The sequence below is a fragment of the Cottoperca gobio genome, chromosome 8 (assembly GCF_900634415.1).
Source record: "Cottoperca gobio chromosome 8, fCotGob3.1, whole genome shotgun sequence".
Classification (NCBI taxonomy): Eukaryota; Metazoa; Chordata; class Actinopteri; order Perciformes; family Bovichtidae; genus Cottoperca; species Cottoperca gobio.
In genome coordinates this window covers 17,272,940-17,296,547 of record NC_041362.1, presented here as the reverse complement: position 1 = coordinate 17,296,547, position 23,608 = coordinate 17,272,940, and the positions used below count along the sequence as shown (strand labels likewise).

Below are 23,608 nucleotides of genomic sequence, written 5' to 3'. Positions count from 1 at the left end.
GCGGCGCTAGTACAAAGCACCAGGGCGGCCAGACACCACACACCAGGGCAGGCCAAATGAGTCTTGGCGACCGCAATTGCCCGATCGCCAGTGGCCAATAAAACCCCAGGGGGCCTAATAAGCCGGTGCGAGCAGCGGTCAAATGAGCCAAGGCGGTCCTATACATGGGAGGTCATGGGGAAGGGCGAAATGATTGGGGAGGGGGGCCAATATATATATACATATATATATATATATATATATATACACATATATATATGTATATATGTATGTATATATATATATGTATGTATGTATGTATGTATGTGTATATATGTATGTGTGTATATATATATGTATGTGTGTATATATATGTATATATATGTATGTGTGTATATATATGTATATATATGTATGTGTGTATATATATATGTATATATATGTATGTGTGTATATATATATGTATGTGTGTATATATATGTATGTATGTATGTATATATATATATATATATATATATATATATATATATATATATATATATATATATATATATATATATATATATATATATATATATATATATATATATATATATATATACATCAGTCTTTGCCCAGGCTGAGCCACCTGACAGCGGCGTGGTAGCCTATGTCACGATGTTCAGTCTGTGATTGTAATGCTCTTGCCCTGATGAAGTTAACTATTTTAGTTACAACATCAACATGGTTAATGTTTAGAACTGACTTACACAACACTTCCTGATGTATAATACAATGCAACAATACCAATTTCTGTTCAGGGTTCATTTCTGTCACTTTATGCTGCATTCTCTTCAAAAGTCCGACATGTTTCCCCGTCAGATTTGGACAACCATCCGTTGTCACGCCTGCCAGCTTGTCCTATTTCAGTCCCAACTTGTCCACACGTGCATTTACCTCCGTGAACACATCCCTCCCTGTTGTTGTCCCGTTCATTGACTGCTTGGCTTCTCAAATGCCTCCTTTTTCTCCGGACATATGAGTTCTGCAGAATCCACCAAACACTCCTTGATAAACTGATTTACTTTTTCTAGCGATTTTGTGGGATAAGACATAAGTTGTGTTGACAGCTGCATCTCTGGATGTGCAATGTTTTGTAAAAAGTCCTTGTTGGTTTTACAGTTTAGCTAGAAAAGCACCCGACTCCTTTTCCCGCTCTTCATCAGACAAGTTCTTGAACGGCGACTCAAATTGTAATCCTTGAACACAGCGACCTGCGCACCACAAACTAAGCACACGGCTTTACCTTTGCCTTCTGTAAATACATACTTAGCAGTCCATGTCTTCTTAAAAACGCGGCATTCTGTATCGATCTTTCTTATTTTGTCGTGAGCGGACGTGCATACGTAAATAAAGAAAAACGGCACCCTTTTCAAAATAATAGCAACACAGTTAGAAAGTTATTTACACCATGCATGCAATACAATGGTGTTGCTTTTATTTTAAAAGGGTGCTGTTTAAAAACATATATATACTTTTTCATATATGTTATAATTTACGATTGTCCTCACGCGGGCCGGACAGGGCCGGCCAGAGGGCCGGATGTGGCCCGCGGGCCGTACAATGTGGTAGTGGGTAGACATGCTGATTCAGCAGAAATCTACAGGACTGTCTCAGAAAATTAGAATATTGTGATAAAGTTCTTTATTTTCTGTAATGCAATTTAAAATAAAAAATGTCATACATTCTGGATTCATTACAAATCAACTGAAATATTGCAAGCCTTTTATTATTTTAATATTGCTGATTATGGCATACAGCTTAAGAAAACTCAAATATCCTATCTCTAAATATTAGAATATCATGAAAAAGTATACTAGAATCACTTGAATCGTCTAATTAACTCGAAACACCTGCAAGGGTTTCCTGAGCCTTGAAAAACACTCAGCTTGGTTCAGTAAACTAAATCACAAGTATGGGGAAGACTGCTGATCTGACTGCTGTCCAGAGGACCATCATTGACACCCTCCATCAGGAGGGTAAGACACAAAAAGAAATGTCTCAAAGAGCAAGCTGTTCACAGAGTGCAGTTTCAAAGCACATCCACAAAAAGTCTGTTGGAAGGGGGAAATGTGGCAGGAAACGCTGCACAACCAAGAGAGATGACCGCAGCCTTAAAAGCATTGTGAAGAAGAGTCGCTTCCAGAATTTGGGGGAGCTTCAAAGACAGTGGACTGAAGCTGGAGTCCAGGTATCAAAAGCCACTGTTCACAGACGTGTCCGGGAAATGGGCTACAATAGCCGTATTCCCATGGTCAAGCCACTTCTGAACTCAAGACAACGGAAGAAGCGTCTGATTTGGGCTATGGAAAAGAAGCACTGGACAGTTGCAGAGTGGTCCAAAGTCCTCTTTTCAGACGAAAGCAAGTTTTGTATTTCCTTTGGAAGTCAAGGCGCCAGAGTCTGGAGAAAGGCTGGAGAGGAGCAAAATCCAAGTTGCTTGAAATCCAGTGTGAAGTTCCCACAGTCAGCGATGGTTTGGGGAGCCATGTCAGCTGCTGGTGTTGGTCCACTGTGTTTCATCAAGCCCAGAGTAAATGCAGCTGTGTACCAAGAGATTTTAGAGCACTACATGCTTCCGTCTGCTGAAAAGCTCTATGGAGATGAGGAATTCATTTTCCAGCATGATCTGGCACCTGCCCACAGTGCCAAAACCACCAGTAACTGGTGTACTGACCATGGCATTACTGTCCTCGATTGGCCTGCCAATTCCCCTGACCTGAACCCCATAGAGAATATGTGGGGTATTGTGAAGAAGAAGCTGAAAGACACCAGACCCAACAATGCTAATGAGCTAAAGGCCGCTATTGAAGCATCCTGGGCATCCATAACACCTCAGCAATGCCACAGGCCTCCATGCCACGCCGCATTGATGCAGTAATCCGTGCAAAAGGATTCCCAACCAAGTACTGAGTGCATTAATGGACATTTTCAAATGTTTGATTTTGTTTTGCTGTTATAAATCTTTTTTTTTACTTGGTCTGAGGAACTATTCTAATTTTTTGAGATACGATTTTTGAGTTTTCTTAAGCTGTAAGCCATAATCAGCAATATTAAAATAATAAAAGGCTTGCGATATTTCAGTTGATTTGTAATGAATCCAGAATGCATGACATTTTTGTTTTTTTAATTGCATTACAGAAAATAAAGAACTTTATCACAATATTCTAATTTTCTGAGACAGTCCTGTACATAAGCACATAGTCGGTTTCTCAGAGCCACATGTATGAGCCAGAACAGTGTTGTGAACGATGTGTCCTGTCATTTGTGACAGATGCTCATGTTCTGTGACTGCCCTAGTGCTGTGGCATGTTTTCAGTATGGTCATCAGTGTCATCTGTTAGAAACTCATTTATTGTTTTTGTCCCATTTTTGCTTCTTTCTTTATTGGAAAGAGTGGTATGTCAATTCAAACCCTACCAGTAGAGGGAGCCATAACACAAGTCATTGGAAGTTCCAGCGTAAGTATTTAGGTATTACACAGTATGTCTTCTATTTATGATGGATTGACAGCCTATGCGTACTTTTCAAACTAGAAAAACAGATGGTGTTATTGTCTGTGTGTTGTGTTTTTACAGTGGCACTACTGACAATTATAAGTCAATGCAGAGTTCTACAAACCTTCTTATTACTGGAAGCATCATTAAGTAGCACCTTTCACTCTAATTCGTGTATGACCCTCTGAATGTAACAGCCTTTCTGCAGGTCATCCTTCACTTCTTCACTCAGCGTGCAGATGCTGACTGATGTTATGACGAATTACAAGAACTTCATCAAAACAATCTCCATCATATGCTCATACATGCAGCCAGCACTTGTCTTTTTTCAACCACATAATGATGGAAAGTTCACGTGTTTCCTGCTAGAACGGGACAGAGGATGCTTCTTATTTGCGCGACCCATATCTTGGGATTGACAGCCACCATCTGAGATAGCAGGGGAATAATGAGGAAGGAGGGTGAGATAATCCCACCAGGGAACATTTTAACACACACAAATGTATAGTATTAATGATTAGATTACAGGGGAGACGGGAATAAAATGCATTTCTGCTGCAGTTATAATGTGAGCTGGTTTGGTTCCTTGCTGCATGTGTGTGTCTAGTTTCCTGCTGTAACTGATAACAGTTGAGAATCAGTGAAAGTAGGACTGGTTGTGGATGAAATAGGGCATGAATAGAAATAGCTCTGTATCCTGGGCTTCACAGTCTCTAGAGAGAATGCTGTGTCAGTTGCCTCATGTGTGCTGTTAAGCTGTTTCTTCTCCGTCCAGGTGCGTGTGCGTGTTAGCTCGTGTGTGGGAGATCCTGCCCAGGCCTCACAAGCTCCTGGAATCCATGAGAAAGCATAAGGCCTCTGCCAACTGCATTAAGATTAAAGGCATTGACAAGGAATGTGTTATTGCCAGCTCAGATGGGGCCTGCATAATCTGGGACCTGGTGGAAGCCAGAACTCGCCCACTCAAGCCCTTTTGTTTCTTTTCTGCTGAATCTAATTTACATTACAGGCATGGTTCAGTCAGTTTAGTTCGGATCGTCTTGTTAAACCTTTAAAAACTTTTGTAGAACATCGTATTTAGTCAGCGCTGTAAAAAAAACATGACGCAGTATTGATTTCCTCCTGGGGCGAGCTGTTTCCTCACTCTGTCTGCCTGTGTGGGCATTTTGTGAGGACCTAGATTACACTTTAATAGCACTGCAATGCACACCTCCCAGACACAAGGCCGGTCCTTATTAGTGAAAGAAACAGAGAGGTGCTCAGAACATTTAATGTGCTGTATTACTTGTAGGGTTAGATGTAGTAAATGCACAAAACCTGTGTGATGTGCGTACTGTACTTGCCTCTGGTCATATTTACTGTAGCACAGGAGCCATCGCAGGGAAGTGTAACAGTGACAGTAAGACTTGTTCTTTTAGATAAGTAAGTCCTTGTTCCCGGAGCAGACGGCATATATGACTCACGACCAGATGGTCTCTGATGCTTACTTCATCTTTGGGAATGACATTTCCTTCTTTAAAGAGAAGAACGTCACAGGCAAATTACCTCTCCATTTATAGGCAGGAGGACATGCCTTAGATAATGGGCCACCACGCAGCAACACTGATCTACAGTAATTAGGTGTGCTGTTAGTTGTTTATATTATCCTAACTTTGAGTTGGTACCACATAACACATGTTCAAAGTGTTGTCCTTTTTTTGTATGAGATGTTCCCTCACATCAAAGACAATAAAATATAGGTCACACATAGAGGAAGAGAATATCTACTGTACGTCTTTGCACTTATAAATACTTACAGTACACATGGAATTGCATGTCGGTGTTGGTCATGTGAGAAATCATCTTTGCCAGAGGAATATTAAAAGGTACCCGACTTTGAAAAGGAAAATGCAAAATAATGCTCTAAAAATAGCATCAAATAACAATTGAAAGAGAAGCGCATAATATGGAGACAACTGCCAAACACAGAGGTGATTATTGCTTCGCCTCAAACTCCCAAACATGCACAGAGCTACTTATAGACCGCAGCACCCAGAGGTGCCCCTGGGTCATTATTGCAGAAGTTGAAAGGTTGCATCTCGTCCCTTGGAGTAGAATGTGTTGGAAATACTCCAGTTGATGTCTTTTTGCTAGTTTCATCACACTCTGCTGTCAATGGGAAACACCATACGAACATGTGCATGGCTTGGGTGTGTTGGGGCTGAGAAGTCATCAACAATGTGGAGTTAAGCAGGAGAGGAGGATTCAAAGAGTTGAGCCAACACACGTCAGGGGAGTGACAGGATATGTACTTCCTCCTGGCCGAGTCGAGCTTTATATTTTTATTTTATTTGGGGTCATTGTATCCACTTTACTTGAGTATTTCCATTTTATGCTGCTTTACATTTTGGAGGCAATTATTGTACATTTTACTCCACTACATTCATTTGACAGCTTTAATTACGTTGCAGGTTTAAATTATTATTATTACAAAATATAAATCAACTATTAAATTATGATGCGGTAGTTAAAATGAGCCCCGCCTTTACCAGCTGCAACATTAGTGATGAACACATTAATGCATCAATAATTATAATCAAGTAATACAATGCATATTATTCTGAAATTGGCCTTTCTGCACAGTGAGTACTTTAAATTTGAGTACTTCAGGTACATTTTATGCTAATACTTATGCACGTTCACTAAAGTACGATTTTGAATGCAGGACTGTTACTTATAGTATTGCCGTGTTTACTTAAGAAAAAGATCTACATTCTTCTTTCAACTGATTGTATCGAGTGAGATCATCTTTGTGCGTTGCTGGAGGTACAGTGTCTCCATGCAGGGTGTTGGCTGCAGAAGTCCCCCAGTCACTGTAGACACAGCTGAAGACAACTGATCACAATCGGCACAATCTCTTGAATGTGAAACATATTTCATGGAAGTTAGATTAAGTCTGCAGTGTTGGTGGCATGTTTGGTGTCTGAGAGAGAACATTATTATTTGCATCCTCATCTTGGGGTCAGATGATGTTGGGAAAGAAGGCCTTCGGTGAGGCTTTTCATACCTGCCTTCAAGTTGTAGTATTCTAAGCACAAGCCCTTCTGCTGTGTGCACACATGTTTGTTTCCAGCTCTCAGCTTAAAGTATTTCATGAATATTTTTGACTTTCCTCTCTTGAAATTGAGCCTGCTGGTTGTACTCCGTACCATCAGCAGCAGCACTCTGAGCCAAGAAGGAGATCCTGCTGCTCTGCTTGCCTTCAGACTCACTTTAGGTTGCATTAGCAGTGAGGAGGAGAGTCACTCATAATGCTTTTACTCACTGCTGCAATAAATCTGCTGTTCTTTTAGTGTAAGTAAGACAGCCCTCTGTGATTTAAACATAGCTATGTAGTGAGCAAAGGAGATAAGCCGTGCCAGTCCCCTACACTTCACAGCCTAAGAATGATAGTAGTAATCCCGGACACTGTAACCTGTGATAAATGCCTTCCAAGGTTTAGCTAATGAAGTTCCTCTGTAGGCTGCCGGAGTCACACACATTCACATAATATATGCTCCGTGCTTTTTAAAATTATTCTTAATTGGCAGAAATCAGTACATTAGACCAATAAGTTCCTAACCATCATGTACCCAGGGAGTACTTTGTGAGTTGCCAGGTATGTGGCGAGATTGTAGAGTTGCTCAACTCATTTGAAAAGGCTTAATTTAAATGCGTCCTAAAAGTGTTTCTAGGATGCAGTTAGTTACACACCACAACAGATCAGTAGGATGGATGATATACTCACTAAGCACATGTATTTAAGTACTGTACTGCTAGTACAGTTTGGAGGTACTTTTACCTTAATTCAGAGTGAGAGGCACTTAATTTTCAGATATCAGATATCAAATACCTTATAAAATACAATGCTTTGTTGAAGATAACATAAGTGGTTCTAAACCATTTTGGCTTGCAACACCAACAAATGTTTGTCAACTGGGGCCGCTCGTCTCATTTCAGATGTCTATGAGCAGTTCCACCAAAGAGACATTTCCTCTCTGAACCTCTCAGATGGGTTTCATTTAAATAACTTTTTGAATCTTAAAATGAAAAATAATCCAATATGTTACAACAAAGTAAAAAATGTATACATTTGGGAGGCATAACCTTTGTTATTCTTAGTCCCTACCCCTTTAATCATCGATTGACCTTGCAACAGTTTGGCCTGACTCCACTGAACTACCCTACTGTATATAATGTGGGTAAAACTAGCTCCCCCTCAACCAGGTACAACAGTTAAATGTTACTTTAATGCTGATCAGTATTCACAATCTAATAATGTCAGATATAATACATTTGGGGTCATAGTTAGGGGCCTTTTTCTACAGAATGAGCACTTTTACTTCTGTTGATAATTCTGCTGTACTTAAACTTGGACAGGGGTCTGAATGGAATACTTTAACTTAGCAGTACCCTATTTTACACTATGCTATTGTTGTTTTAAGATAAGTAATCGATTTGGGTACTTTTCCCACCATGGAAAGTAAAAGAAAAACATTTCCGTGTCAGATTGGTATAGAATCCACAGTGTACATTCTGATCTCCTCCATGTGCAGGGAAGTGGGAGGGGGCAGCTACACAATCACAAGCCTTTTCCAGGCGAAGTTGGGAGCGATGGGAGGGGAGCGCTCAGTGAGTGCTGCAGCTGGACGGCAGAGCGGCTCATGTTGCGCTGGGCATGACGAGATGCTGCTTGTGACAGCGGTGTCGGTGTAATAATGAACGCCTCCAGTAAGTGCTGGGATGGATGAGGAAGGTTTTCCGTCAGCGCTGGGTGGATTAACAGTGAGCTGTTGTGCCTCCTGGCTCCGCGATGGTGTCACCCATGTGCGCTTTTCCCTCTGCTATCCGGACAGGGGACACTGGCAGAGAAGTGACACACCGGCGTCGGAATTTACACAATTATCAGTCTCAGAATAGACGAGCGAGGGAGTAGAAGCACTGTCATGGAGAAACAGAGCAGAGTCAAGAAGGAAATGCCGACATCGAAGGAGGAGAAGCGCAAAGAGAAGAAGCCGAAATCTGGGAAGCTTTTTAAAAGGAAATCGTTGAAGTCTGTAGGGAGTTTTATGAACAGAATCATCAAAACTTTGGGCACTTTGACCCACTTTGGAGACGCTGACGCGCAGGACGTGGAGGACGACGATGGGGGCTTTCGGAATGGCGCACCTTGCACCCTCAGCGCCGGCTCGGGAATCATCAAAGAGGAACTATATGTGACTTGGGATCGTGCAGTGAAAACCACTTCAAGCACTTCTTCTTCCCTGTGCACCGGCAGAGAAAAACTACTCTACCAATACGCAGACAGAATCCCAGGTGTGCAGGGGTTGAAAAACCACGGGAACACCTGTTTCATGAACGCTGTGGTCCAGTGTCTGAGCAACACCGACCTGCTCGCAGAGTACCTGGGGCTGGAGCGATACAAGCTGGACCTGAGTCAAACGAGAATCAACGGGGTGGTCAAAAGTGATGAGACGCAGCTTGCCAAGGGAGAAGTCACGGAGCAGTTGGCATCACTTGTCAGGGCTCTGTGGACTCTGGAGTACACCCCGCAACTGTCTGTGGACTTCAAGGTACCCAAAGTACAACACATCAGCCAAAACACACACATGTCTGCAGGTGGACGTGAGCTCAGTAATGTGTAGATTCAGTGATGAAAAGCGCTGGTAATAAAATATTAAAAAGGGATGTCTTACATTTTCAGTGGTTATCATTAACTAAACACATACTTTCACATTAAAGGTACCTGAAGTGCAGAGTAAGCCTACTGTTTGGTCAAACATAATCACATGTTATGCACACAGTATGCCATCATCAACACCACTATGAAGTGCACAAATGTAATGTTCAGACAAGGCAGGGGTGTCACAAGTCTTGCATCATTTGCTATAATTGCCAATAGTATAGCAACCATTATTTTCCCCACATGCAGTAATGAGTGTGTAGTGCTTTGCCCTGTGACTTCACTGTTTTCCTGCGAAGTGATTATGAGGCTGCTGTCCCTGCAGTCTGAGGACATGGGGTCAGCAGGTGTCTTCTTCCAACCTTTATTACGACACTAAAAACTTTAGTAATAGAAACCAGGTTCACACTGCTGGCATCGTTAATCCTCACTTCGGAGCTGCAGGTCTGTGCAGCACTAACTAACAACTAGCGTTTTATTTCCTCTCACAGCATGGCGAGTCATGTAAGATACAGGTGACATTAAAGTGTTTACTTAGTAGTGTTGCAGCTGTGATGCAAAGTGCAGTGGCTCAGGGAGGAGATGATTCACTTTCCACTTAAGAATCTTCCCTCCCTGAGGATCAGGGGCTGCGACAGAGCCCTATCAGGAGACCCTCAGGCTTTCCTACTCTGCCCACGCTGGAGATAGGGGAGAAAAAGCAACTGTACTTTATCTGCCTGCAGCTCTTTGCTCTGGATTTCTATGAGCCATAGTTCAAGGCAAGAAGTAGATAATATGGAGCAGCGAACAAAAGAACTCCACAATGGATCTATTCTTGGAAATGCTAATTACCCCGTAAGAAATGAGTACAAGTATGGCTACTGGAATATCCTGACCCCTACTGTATAGGCAGTTTCATGTCTTTCCTCACACTTGATTGCATTTAAATGAGAAAAGCCAACCTGAAAACCAGCAACGTTTTATTTTTGCTGCATTTGAAATGTAGTCAGAATCAATTTTAACATTGGTTTTATTTATTTCTCTTCTGCTCACTAAAAGACTTCCCTGTCAACCAGAATTCCCCAAATTCCACACTTTAATGTTCCTCTTATCTCATGAGACTCGGATAACAAATATTTTCAGGACAACAATCAGAGGGAACAACATGGAAACATCTTGCCAAGATTAAAAGATAGATTCAAAGAAAAACACTAAGCCCTCTCCCTTGTGTGTGATTAGATGTTTCCTGTGTTCACACACACACACACACACACACACACACACACACACACACACACACACACACACACACACACACACACACACACACACACACACAAACACACACATTGCTGTGCATCTTGGTTGTGGTTTGTGACTGTAGGAGGTCCAGGGCCTTCTGAAATTGCCTGTTGAGTAATACCACAGCTGCCTGGAGGGAGGCATTATAAAATGATCAGATAGATCCAAGGCTTGTGTCTGAGATGCAGAACTAGCTCCCAGTTGTGGGAACTCCAGGCAGCACACATCACTTCTAAACCATCATCCTAAAAGGATTGGTCTTTATTTACATGCTAAATGAATCTATTGTTGTTCTAAGTTGATTATCAGTCTTTACAGGCCTCTGAAAGTCAAGTGTTTGTCAGAAGGGCGTTGGAAAGGTTCAGCTAATGCAGCCAGATTAAAAGGACTACCTATAGTACCCAAAATCACACCACATGAATTTTGATGAGAAATGATAAAAGGAAAACGGCATCTCTTTTTTTGACTATTACCCTGCCAATAGGACGTACACGCTCTGCTTTTTGTTCACCTTTTGTAAATGTGGAATCATCCTCTTTGATCAAAAGTTCTTCAAGGTTAATGAATCAGCAGTTGCCTCCTCGCAGTCCCAGTCAGGAGAACACAATAAAACCACAAAGTCCTGCCGAATACCTGGCGCTCCGCCACATTCCAGTACCACCTGTGTTGTAGGACAAGAGAGGCTGCTTTTATAAATGTTCGCAAAAGTTTTGGTATCGCTGTGCTTCTTTGTGTTACATTTCCAACGTGTCCTGAGCTTCCACCCTCACAGATGTGTCTCTGACGTTGCAGTTGAAGGGTTGAGTTTCTTCAACCTGGGAGCAGATGTGTGCTTTTGATCTGGACAGTTCCTGTGCGTTTTCTGCATCCCCCCTGGCAGGATGGTGTGTTTGCACAGAGAGGCCTACACAGGGACAAAGCCTGAAACTAAAACAGTTACTCAACAGCCAATTTATTGGTTTCCATAACATGAGAAGCCTGAGAAAGAAGGGAGTGAGGGTGAGCTGAGCAGGAATGTCATCCTCCCTACAACAGTTATTGATGGGCCTATTTAGGAAGCTAAATGTGTGTTGTGACGACAGCAGGTTTTGCTCACAGGAATGTGTCAATATTTGCCGTCTCCGTGTTGATTTCTGTAATGATTATCCATGTTGCTGGTTGCAGTAAGTCAGACGGTTCACAGAAGATATAGAGTAGAGCAGTGAGTCGTTAACAGGGCTACATGGACTTCTACAGTTGCCAGGGTGTATGTGGAAAGATTGTAACTAAAGTTATTTTGAAATAAATATCCACATATTAAGTCAGCTGCAACAGTTGAATGCCATGTGTTGACGGAGAACACCCACTGGAAGAAAATCGTGCAACATCGCCTTCACCACTTCCTGCTCTTCGTGTTGGGGAGGTGACCGCTTGCAAGCTTTAGCGAGTAGCTTGCTCTTATTAGCAAACCATGTGTAAATTAGCAACCTGCACTTTCTCCCACAATGTACATGACGTGAAGCAGCACTTTGTTTTTGTTTGTATCTGTAACCCTGTAGGCCAGGGCCACAGAGAAGAGCAGGTAAAGACCAAACATCCTGACACACTGCTTTACTTTTTTCTTCTCAGTTTTTCTGCAAAAAAAAAACAAATTTTGCCATCAAAATGTAAAACTCCCCTTTTTTTCATCGTGATCGCAGCTGTTTGCTCGTCTCGCATAGAAAAGGAATTGACATGAACTAGCGAGCGAGTCTAAACAGTTAAGCTAGCTAAAAGTAATGAAATAAAAGTTTAAATGGATAGCTAACAGGAATGGATAAATAGGTTCAAATAGACAGCTAAATGTGAACGGTTCATATACTGTATTTATGTAGAATGATGGTTAAACAGTTAAAATACTTGGCTATAAAGTTACTTAAATGATAAAGAGAAAAGATGAAGTGTTTTCTAATTTTGCCTTTATCTTTTAGTTAGATGATTACACACATTACAAATTGGCCAGTGGCCATTATGCCAAAGAGAGCAATAAAAAACACGGCATTTTCCACAACCTCAATTATATCATTGAGACAATTGCCACCTTCAAAAGGCTGGAGGTAATTACTGTTATTACTTTGCTGCACAACAGCTTTATGTTAGTGTGTGTCCATGGTTCTCAGGGGGCATTTGTGCTCGGCAACCCTGAATGTTTCAAGTGCATCGATGTAAAAAGGATCTGCTGTATTATGTTGAATCTTCTCCAATCAGTATGACAACATATAAACAATATAATTTCTGTGTGTGAAAATACATCCACAACATCTGAAGAACACGCATATTTAATGTCGTAAATATCATATTTAAAAACTCAGAGAAAATCTAAGACTTCCCAGAGTGGGGGATGAGAAGACAAAGATAAGAAGATAAAAGTGACAATATTAGTGCAAACATGCAGTTAAAAAAAATGTCCATCTGGCTCTTGGTTCACATGCTCTTGATGTAATAAAAACATTGCTCAACAGAGACACGCAGCTGTCCAATTTATTAGCTAAACATGTAAATCTATATTTATTAACCCTTTGTGTTTTGCAACCAGTTTAACTTAAAACGATTGAAAGGATCCAGTGTTGGATTTTACTTTTCCGCTTTTAGATCTATGAGAAAAAGGAAGCTTCACTTTCAAGACAAGATCAGAAGAGAAGATGAGAGGACCTTATCATTCTGCCAAAACTCCAGCAGCAGTTTTTCTCTGTTTATAGATGTATATGTTCACTCTCTGCACTTGTCTGTAGATGCATCTCAGAAACTTTAAAGACGCAGTCCTGGCTCTACTTCCATTGAGTTATTACTCTTCTCGTACTGAACGGCCGTCTTTTAAAGGGATCTGAAAGGGAGACTATACCAGTCTACTCTGTGTTGTATTCAAACAACTACAGTTTTATATTATGTTGCATTGAGTTGCTGCACTGGACAAATACTTAGCTACATGCTTTACTCCAGGACACTTCAGGGCAAAGAGTATTTTTAATTCAGTATCTCTGCCCGTCCTTTTGAGCATCGACTGGCAGCTCTTCAGTGACAGGCCTCTGACTTCCTCATCAGACATGCTACATCACGTTATGGCGTAACAGATATAAGAGGCATATCACATATTAGTGGATTATTAAGCAAAGATTACAGTCTGCTGCTCCCTCTGCTATAATCTCTCATCACTGCCTTCGCTTCTCCAGGCTGCCAACTGCAGTTCATGCAGCTAATTCCTGCCTAATTGAGTCGGTGCCATTCACATCTGAAGTCACATTATACTGTGTGCGAGCTAAAGTAGTCTTCAACCTACTTTTAAGAAGAATGTTATTCACACCTCTTTTTTGATGTAAAATGTCTCTTGAGGAAGAAAAGGAGTGAAGGCAATACTTTTATTAACAAGCATGTTTTTTAAGTCTTAGACAAAGCCATATTTTGCAAATCTGAAATGACTTTGCATCAAAGTGTGGGTCAGATGGAGACAAGGGAAGCGGGAAGAGCCTTAGTGCAAATTTGCAATTCTGGTAATGCGCGTTCTGTGGAGATGGCCCGGGTAGAGCTGCCCAACGAACACACCGAGCTGTCAAAACCAGTAAACAAGTTTTTTGTTATATAATATTTTAGAAAAGCAATTTTATTTGGCTTCTCCAGGTAGCCACTATGGCTTTAATTCTAACAAGCTGTCACATTATAAAAGCCAATTAAAGCAAAACAAAATTGGATAGGATAAATATATTCATGGATTTCAGTTTCTGTTTCTCTATTCCCCTCTTCAGATTATAGTGTCCAAGTATGGGTCACAGTTTCGTGGTAACTCCCAACATGACGCCCTGGAGTTCCTCCTGTGGCTGTTGGACCGCGTCCATGAAGACGTCAACCTGGCCTCCAACAATAACAACAACAAGACCAAAGCTCCCGGAAAGGTAAGAATCGAGAAGGCTGGTTCAGGTAGTAACAGATGACATGATAATTTACTGAACAGGAAACCCATCGCCCTTTTTATAATAAAAGTTCACACTGCATTCTTAATTGATGCATAAGTAATGTATGAATCATTATGAGTAGATACATGAATTAATGCATATATCATGGACTCCTGTGGCTTCATATGTAGTGAAGCCAATACATTTCACAACATCTAATGGATTATCATTTTATGAATGTTAACTCACACTTAGGACAAACATTAATTAACGTGAAAATATATTCTATTATTTATATTTAAAGTTTCAAACGGGTTAGTGTGTCATACCAGTGCATTGACTTTTCCTCGCTGTTGCTGCACGAAGCTTGATAAATGTTTCCAGATGTTTTTCCTCCAGCGGTCAATATCACTAATAATGTCCATGTTTGTGTTGTTTATTATCAAGCTAGCTAACCTTCCTGATAAGGATGTCCAGGAGCCGTTTGATAATTCCCCTGAAAGGATCCTCACAGATAACTCTCCAGAGGTTACCTCCAGCTCTCAAAATTTGTTCTGCAGTGCAGTTTTCATTTCACCGAAACCAGTGTGGCAATCTCAGTTTTGCAACCTTGCTCCGTGTCTAATGCATTGCCTGCGGACAAGGAGAGTACAAGTGTGGTGATTTTGGTTTGATTTTTCTCTCGGCACGTCTCTCCTCCTCGAGGTAGGCCTGCAGGCGCGGTGCATCCTGATAGTCCTTGAATGGAACTTTGACCTGCTCTGCTGTGAGCCATTAAGGCACCATTTTCATGTATTATTAAATACATGTTTTTGCTTGTGAAATAGACATCTCTCTTTTTGTAGAGTTGTAGCGGGGTGATAACCAGTGGTATAATTTATGAGAAGCACTACACTTGCTGTTGGTGAGTCATTGCGAATATTTCTACTCAAACCTAGTGCCCTTTGTTTCCCGAGGCACTAACTGAAATGATTTATTCTGTTGTTTCATCATTATGGGATCAGGAAGTCTTACACTCCCAAGGCTATACATTGAGTAGTTTAAGATATAATATTCCTTTTTCTATGAAATTGTTAAGTCAGACTTGCAACCTTTTCTTGCACTGACTACTTGTATCAATTAAAAGGAAGAAAAGGCAATTTCTTCTGAAAGGAAGAGGAATGCACTGTCAGCAAAGCATATCATTATCAATCCAGGGTCATATTGTAAGTCTGTTGGAGTAAGCCAGCTCATTTGATCTGTCTTGAGTGTAGCATTTCTCCTTTATCAACTGTAGATGATATACAATCCTTCCATTAGCATGTGATAAGTTATATCTGTGTGTATGGCCAGCTCCCTCTATCAATGAAAATCTTACCTGACAACTCCCCCAAGTTTCTTCTGTTTCTGTTTTTCATACGGAATACTCTGATAGCACATGAACTGAGCTTCCATGTTCTTGTGAGCGTAGTTGCCCTTTTAATTCAGGATGAGAGTGACCGATGGGGTGAGGTTTGAGAGTGGGGGGTGAGAGAGAGTCTGGACTGTGTCTTGGAGTGCACATGGGTCATGACAGCTTAGGACTGGAAAGCTGCTGATAAGGTCTGCCACGATGAGTCTGCAGCACCCTAGGGAAAATGTCACTGCACCCTTCACACCCAACTCCCTGGTGAGGTGTGGAAGACATAAACCTTAAAAAAAAAAGTTGACTTAACCTCTGGTCCAGCTATATGATGGTGTCAGCATCATGATTCATTTGATTGAAGGAAAGGATGGGTTTGCTCGCGTCTCCTTTAGAGACGGCTCATTTTAACTCGTCAGAAAGAAATCCTGTCCCTGATTGGGTGAAAGCCAACATAGTAAACATGATCCAGCCAATACAAACTGGGGTGAACATAAAGTGGGGTCATGAAGCTAATGTTTGGCAGCTCCTATTCTAAAATACAAGCAGTGACCATTTGTTTTATAACCGAGGCCGAATGGAGGCATGTCTGGAGGACTGTTGGATTTATGTGAAACAGATTCCACAGAGATGTAGAGGATGAAATTGCCCAGTAGTCTGGTGTGGACTAAACCGGGACTGTGAGTCCTGTATCCATGGTGACTTGATTGTCTACCGCATGGTAGACACCATGGATACAGGACTCACAGCACGCAGAAGCATCTTGGTGGTAACATTCGTTGCCCAGTCCAAATGCTCCTTTTGGCCGGCCGCCTTGACAATTCTTGTCCAAAATCTGCTGTGCTTTGGAACAATCTAATCCATATGCGAGGCCTGTCAAACCGGTCCGCTATTTCAAAATGCATTTGTCAAAATGGAAAACTTGAAAACTTTAGAAACTAGCGGCGATAAAAGCTTAAGGTAATGCCAGAAATGAGCAAATCAATAACCGTATTAACGCATGCAGAGATTGTGGGTTCAGGTAGCAATTTGGATAAGCCAAAGAGCACAAAGGTGTGCCCGGTCAACTTGAATCATTAGCCCTGCTAGTGGCATGGCACTAGTTTTAATGACTTTAATGATCTCCTGGTTTTCCACGCTCAATTTAATATGTTAAACTCTTGTACACGTACAATCAAAGCACCAAACTAAGGCTTGGAGAGTCTGGTTTGATGACTAAAGTTGGCATCTCTGTTTTTGCAGATGATGTTGTTGTCATCTTACTGTGACTTCAGATGTGCACTAGATCTGTAGCTGTACTAGAAGCTGAGTGTGATGCAAAGCAGATGCTGATTGGTACCTCGAAGAATTAGACCATGCATCTGAATTCTTTTTCCGAAGAAAAGTGGAAAGAATTGTGAGGTTGACCATTGGTTACGTGCATTGGCTGCAGCAATGCTGAATCCTGTATTATGAAACGAATCACTCAATTAAGGATAAGTCTTTGTTCCAACCTTCTTTGTGGTCATAAGCTTTGGGATGCAACCAAAAGAATGAGAGTGCTGATACAAGCAGAGAATGCACCGTCTGTATGTCATCTTTGTGCATTGATGCAGCAGATTGTATCTTTCCTAACCAGTCCGGAATAAGATGGAGGTCTTAGCTGCTGGAGGTCCAGCTTTCTATGACACATTTAACTGCAGTATTAAGCTCCTGTGTACAGTTCCCTTGTTAATCTCTGTGCCATTCTGTGGAACTGTGAAAACATCCTGATGTTTTTAATTAGGGATCATTTCAGAAGAATAGGTGCTGTAATCAGAGAGAGAGAGGGAGAGAGAGAGAGACTCATACTCTGTCCAGAGCAGAACATCTCTTGTGACAGTCTCTTATGTTTGTCCAGGCCATCAGCCGGTGTCGGCTCTTTGCAGACACCAAGGTTGTCATGGATTTCGGTTTTATCAGCGAGGAAACATGCGGCCTGATAGGCCTCTGCTCACTATCAGGAATGGGAGGGAAATTATTTCTGTCATTTTGTCTCACGATGAATCAGTCATCCCTTTGGTAGCTCTTACATAGTGTGCCTCTGTAAGAATGTACAGTAAAGCTGTGACATGCAGTCTGCTGTCAAAGCTCGACCCACAAAGGAGCTTTGTGAGGGGCTCATCGAGGGCAGAAGAAGAGCAGCTGCAAGTGTCTAAATCAAACTCATTCAGGATCATTTTTGGTCTGTGTTGGTTTGTTTGTTTGTTGGTTCACCTCTGTGTTAATCTCCTCTGTCGCCACCCTGCTGGAGCTCTGGTGGTGCTGGCTGACTGGCAGAGTCATCCAGGGTCACAGCCAGGATGATGTGAGGCGTCAGCTCCGTTTACCAGTCCACGCACGTTCCCACTCACAGCCTAGGAGTCGGCAAGCTTCATCCTCTTCTGCTGCCAATTCAGGAGCCTGTGGGCCTATGCTAATTGTTTTTAAGCATGTGCTGTTAGTTACCACTTAACACAGGAGAGTCAGAGCCCAAATAAAAAGGCAGAGAGAGGGTACCCCCCTTCACTCTCCCTTTCAATGTGCAGCCGCCTTGGGCTGGCTATGTGGTTGCAACCTCTGAGTGTCAGAGTAGTTGTTGCGGAAGTAGGTTTTTATAGTGGAGGGTGACGGGTCATCATTCTGCATACACACAAGCAGACATACACTACACACAGTGTAACATTTACCTTGACACCCCATGGCTTTGACTTGCGTGGCGTACATTCTCTCTTGGTTTGTTGATTGTTTATCGCTTAGGAAACACAGTGTGAAAATATCTCTCGCTCTCTCTCTCTCTCTCTCTCTCTCTCTCTCTTTCTCTCTCGCTCTCTCTTTTTCTTTCTCTCTCTCTCTTTTTCTTTCTCTCTCTCTCTGTGTGCTATATGAATGTGGCTCTTTGTAAGTCGCAGGAAGAAAGAGACACTTGTTGTGCAGCCCTAGTACAGAGAAGAAGAGGTGAGACTGAGTTCTCTGCAATAGTGTGGCAATGGGTGGGGGAACATAAAGCAGTAGTGACAGCCAGAGAGATGGGGAAACAGAGAGAGAAATGAACCGTGCACAAACAGCTTGGATAACAGCTCATTTCTGTTAATGCAGGCAAAATAATAGATAACAGACTAGTTGTACCAAAGGTAAAAATAATCAAGTTAAAGTAGATTACTGGCCCATATTATTTACTAATTTGCGTTCCACGTCACACCCGAGACAATTCAGATTCCAACAAGGCACAAGTACTGCAGCCCAGCCCTGAAATGCACTTAATTTACCATAATGAAGAAAAATGCTTTTCACACAAGTGACACGACCTTGATGGCTGCAAAGTTGAAGTAAATTAGGTATTTGAGCAATAAATTAAATAAACATAATTTGAATTGTAACGACAAATGAAAATGCATATACTTAAAATTGGGGAGCTATGACAGTACAACTTTCAGGCTTTGTTGGAGGACATAAAACATAAAATAGGTTACACAAATCTCAGGCTTAAGTTTTACTCTTTTTAAAGAAAATAAATATACCTTAGCTAGAGCCAGGATGTGCTGTTTGTTCGCTGTATCTAATGTTGGTCCAGTTACTGATAAAACCTGCTCAGATTGGACTAATGTCTCAGAGATGCACAAATACTCTTGTGCCGATATTACCAGTCCAGAGGTAAATATGTTCGTAGCATGCTGACCTGCAGCTTCTGGCCTGCAGTGATTGAGCAGCTGTTAGCTTGTTCTGTTGAAGCTGGTTGCATGAGCCTCTGGAGAGGAGGTTGGTAGGATTTTAACTGTTACTTTATATTCAAGGAGTCACGACTGGTTACTCAGTCAGGGGAGTTGGCTAGCTCTTGGAACTGCTCACTTTCTTGGGATTGATAAGCCTGGTCTTCGTCCTCCTACACATTACCAGCACAACAATCACAATGTGGCACCTCCTTGTTTATCAGCTGTGCTCTCCTTTCCTTCCTTTCCTTTGATATGTACTATGTGGGTGGTTGTGTACTGAATTTAGATACACATACAGACGGTGACCCAGACACTGTACCAAGGGTTCAAACATGGTTTGTTTTCACTCCTTCTACCACTACATGCCCATAAATGCACCTCTTAACACGCAGCCGAGCCCTGTGTGTGGTCAGTGCTGCTCCCCTCTCTTGTCAGGGCTGGATGCGAATAGTTCTGTTGTGATTCCTCTTGTGTGTTTTCTGCTGTGTGTGTGGGTTTCCTCTCCGCTCTGCCTTTGATTCTGGCTGCCCTGCCAAGCTGAAATGGCTTCCTGTGGCTAGGAGCCACCCAGCTGGAAAAGCAGCTGTGGGGGCAGATTATGACCACTTAAATTCCTCTCTCACCCAGATCAGATTTGATTGGCCAACAGATGCTAAAAAGAGAGTTGTCTGTGTGCAGATCATAGTCTGTAAGAAGTGGACGTAGTCACCGTGATGTCATCCATTGGTTTGGTTCGCCATCTTGTATTTTTGGAGCCAGAAGTGACATGAGAGGGTGGCGCTAAGTACAACCCGACAGTGAACATCACATTTTTAGGCGACCAAAATGTTGCAATTAAATCTCATGAATTGAAAACACACTGTGAAACAGTTAACGCTGTAAGATGAAAACACAGATAACACCCAAACTGGACAACACTGTGGTAGCGACCTGTCGATCACAAGGTAGCCCCGCCCTGAAGCATACATTACTTTATTGGCTATTCTTCTCTTAATGTGACCATCATTTAATTTATAATGTACTGAAGAAGACGTTAAACTAGGAAAATGTTACTGTGATAATACATCAAGTGAGAAGTCGGGTCATTTACTCATAGACTTCTATATAATCTGACTCCTCCCCCTGCTGGATATTAGAAAGACACTTTTCAGACCAAGAAGTTGCCGCTTAGTTTAGATACATTACGAGTCTAAAATGAACTTAATAGTGTTCATCTAAATGAATGAAGCATCTCTGTCAGGCATGGAGGTAGGATTCAACGCCGCGTCCTAAAACAAGGAGCTGGATTTGTTGTCTTGGGGTTGCTCACTGTGGCACAGACACAATTAAACTACATCTAACCGTTCTTTATGCCAGTGGTGATTCATTGTGTTGTCTGGAGCAGTCAGAGGACATTTCTATAAACTGCACTAATGCTCTGCAGGGATCCCAGCGCAGAAAACATTTTGTGAAATAAAAGGAATAAAAGTACCATTTGCATTTTTTGTGGGATGTTGACTTCTCGGAGACGCTACATGAGTCTAATTGCTTAATAAGTTAAATATTCGACAGTTAAAAGTTGAAATCGGCAGCACGCAGAGCTGTTTAAGAGTCATTGTTTGAACTCTTTGTCTTCAAACGTGTTTTGCCTGAGGAGAAGAATGAAGCATCTTGTTTTGCAGAGAAATATAGTTAAATCAACAGACTGATTTGTTATTTAATACAAAGAAATTCCCTCACACACAAATTATTCCCAACCCTGCTGGGCCGGATTGGCAGACAGCACCGACCCCAACAATTTAAGCGATTCAGATTTGCTGAGTGGAGGCTTTCCAGAAATTCAATTGCCTGAAACCAGGCTGACTGGAATGATTCAAACAGTTGTTGATATAAATGATTTAAGCAGGGAAGGCGTGTCAGTCACGCCATGTCCAGTTTTAATGTGTTATCTTGAGTTAAATTGAATCTGCTTGTGAAGATTAATGGATTTTTTAAAAAGCAATCATTATCGCTCCGGCTTCACCAACAAATGCCAGTTTGGAGAAAGAGCTTTCATTAAATACAAATGGCAAAGTTTGTATTTCTACAATATTATACATTTAATTCTTATTAACAATATCACTGTATATGAGTTTGTTTATTGCAGTTTGTGGTGGCCATTAAAACTCTCTGGCAGGTACCAGAGGCTCCTGTGTGTCTCTGTTGATTGATGTGTGTGTGTATTGTTTTTATCATGAGGATGTGTCGCCACAGTCCTCAGCGGCAGCCGCAGAAGCAGGAGAGTAATGATAAACCTCCTCAGCTCAGGAGGCCGAGCCGCCTTCATTAGAATTAATTTCCCCCTCAGCTTCTCCTGCTGCTCTCTTAAAGGTGGGATGAATCTTCTTCAAAGACATTTCACAAAGTCGTATTCACCAGTAAAATGTGCCACCAGTTCACTAGTTTCAATGACTTTTCTCCCAGGTTTGTGGTTGGGTTAGGGTTTAAGTCATTATCTGTAAACGTCTCTGTGTGGAACTGATTAAGATATGTGAACGCTTATGCGAGTCTGTAACTACAGATCGCTTCTATGCGTTGGTGGTTCATACACCAACATGCCTTTGTAGGTTTGTGAGAATGTTATTAATATTTTTTAGATGGCTTGTGATATTGCATCATTACAATATATTAACTCAACTTCAGGTGCTTTTAGGAAACATGTTCAAATGTAAACAAGAACGTTAGTCCTCGTTTCCTGAGCTGTTTTCTTTTATAAAATGTTGTTAAAACTCTTTGTCCATGCAAAGTTTTAAAGCAATCTCTTACGTTTGGGTAATGTGAGATAATACCCAAAAAGTCACTGTCAACAGCCTGGCAGGTAGCTTTACTTACTCTAGCTTACCGCAGGAACTGAAGAGCAGAACCCAAAACAGTATTTCATGTGGATCATGACCTTTGGCAGATATGTGCTCCGCGTATAGGAATAGTTCCACATTTTGGGAAATACACCTTTTCTCCTTCTTGCTGGGACTGCTCTCGTGACTGTATGTTGAATATGAAGCTGCAGGTGCTTAGCTTAGCTTCGCACAAAGGCGATTTTTACACCTGTTTTTGTACAAATTAAACAAAAGTGATGCAGCGAGATAATAAGTAGGATTTATAGGGGATGTTTGGAGGATTTTGTTACTTTTGAACAGCCATTTCAAGTCTTTGTGCTAAGCTAAGCTAACGTCTCCTGGTGCCAGCAACATACTTACTATACAGACATGATGGTGGTATCAATCATCTCCTCTAACTCTCTACAAGTGTAATTCCCAAAATGTCAAACTATTCCATTAATGAGTTCAGTATTGGCCTTGGTACTGTGCATCCCTACTCATCTCCATTACTTATGTGTGACAAACTCAAACAGCTGGAGCCTATCCCAGCATGCATTGGACAAAAGACGATCCTGAACAAGGGGCCAGTCCACAACAGGTGGATTAACTGATGGCAGGCCGTCACTCAATCTCACATGTTTACCTTTTGAGCAATTTAGAGTTTCCAGTCCATTTTTTGAATTGTGGTAAGAAACCTTTGCAGCCTCAGTCAGTATCCTCATTTATGACTCAGTCTTAGGATAGAGGATCGGGGTGGTTGGCAGAGTGGTTGGTCAAGGCGACGTCATATTCAGTTATCACTCACAACACTCATGTCCTGCTTTTAAAATGTGACTCACTCATATTACACCCCAAAAAAAAACTAGCAGCTTGCTTGTTCTACTACACCACACTGTCAGTCAGAAAGTGTGTCGGCAGTGCATCAAGACATTTTAGGGCCTCCCTCCTGACCAGCTCCTCTTGTGTTTGTTCCTGTCTACCATGTCTGTCTGATCCATCACAGTATTTCTTCCTCCTCTGCCTCTTTCATGTTTTGTTGAAATTCCTTTTGAGGCCTGTGTTCATTAGATTCTTGCACTCATGCACGCTGCCTCTGCAATGGCTTTCTCCTTGCATCTCTCACCATCAGAGAGTGGGATTCAATGAACAGCCTTTGTGACTGGCCTTACATGATGAACAGGACACCACAGCTACCAGTCATACCCGTCATACTTCATTTTTATTTTTGACTCTCACTTCAGTCACATTTCCATTACATTTGTTGTTGAGATGGAA

General features: G+C 41.7%; 1 protein-coding gene across 1 annotated transcript in view; it reads left to right on the top strand.

Annotated features, from left to right (window-relative positions):
- Positions 1 to 8,157: 8,157 nt before the first annotated feature.
- Positions 8,158 to 23,608, top strand: part of usp43b (ubiquitin specific peptidase 43b) — a 70,977-nt gene continuing 55,526 nt past the window's right edge. The window contains exons 1-2 of the mRNA XM_029438167.1: positions 8,158 to 9,106; positions 14,259 to 14,405. Of these exons, the coding sequence (XP_029294027.1) occupies positions 8,480 to 9,106; positions 14,259 to 14,405 (774 nt within the window). The 5' untranslated portion in view covers positions 8,158 to 8,479. The remainder of the gene's footprint in view (positions 9,107 to 14,258; positions 14,406 to 23,608) is intronic.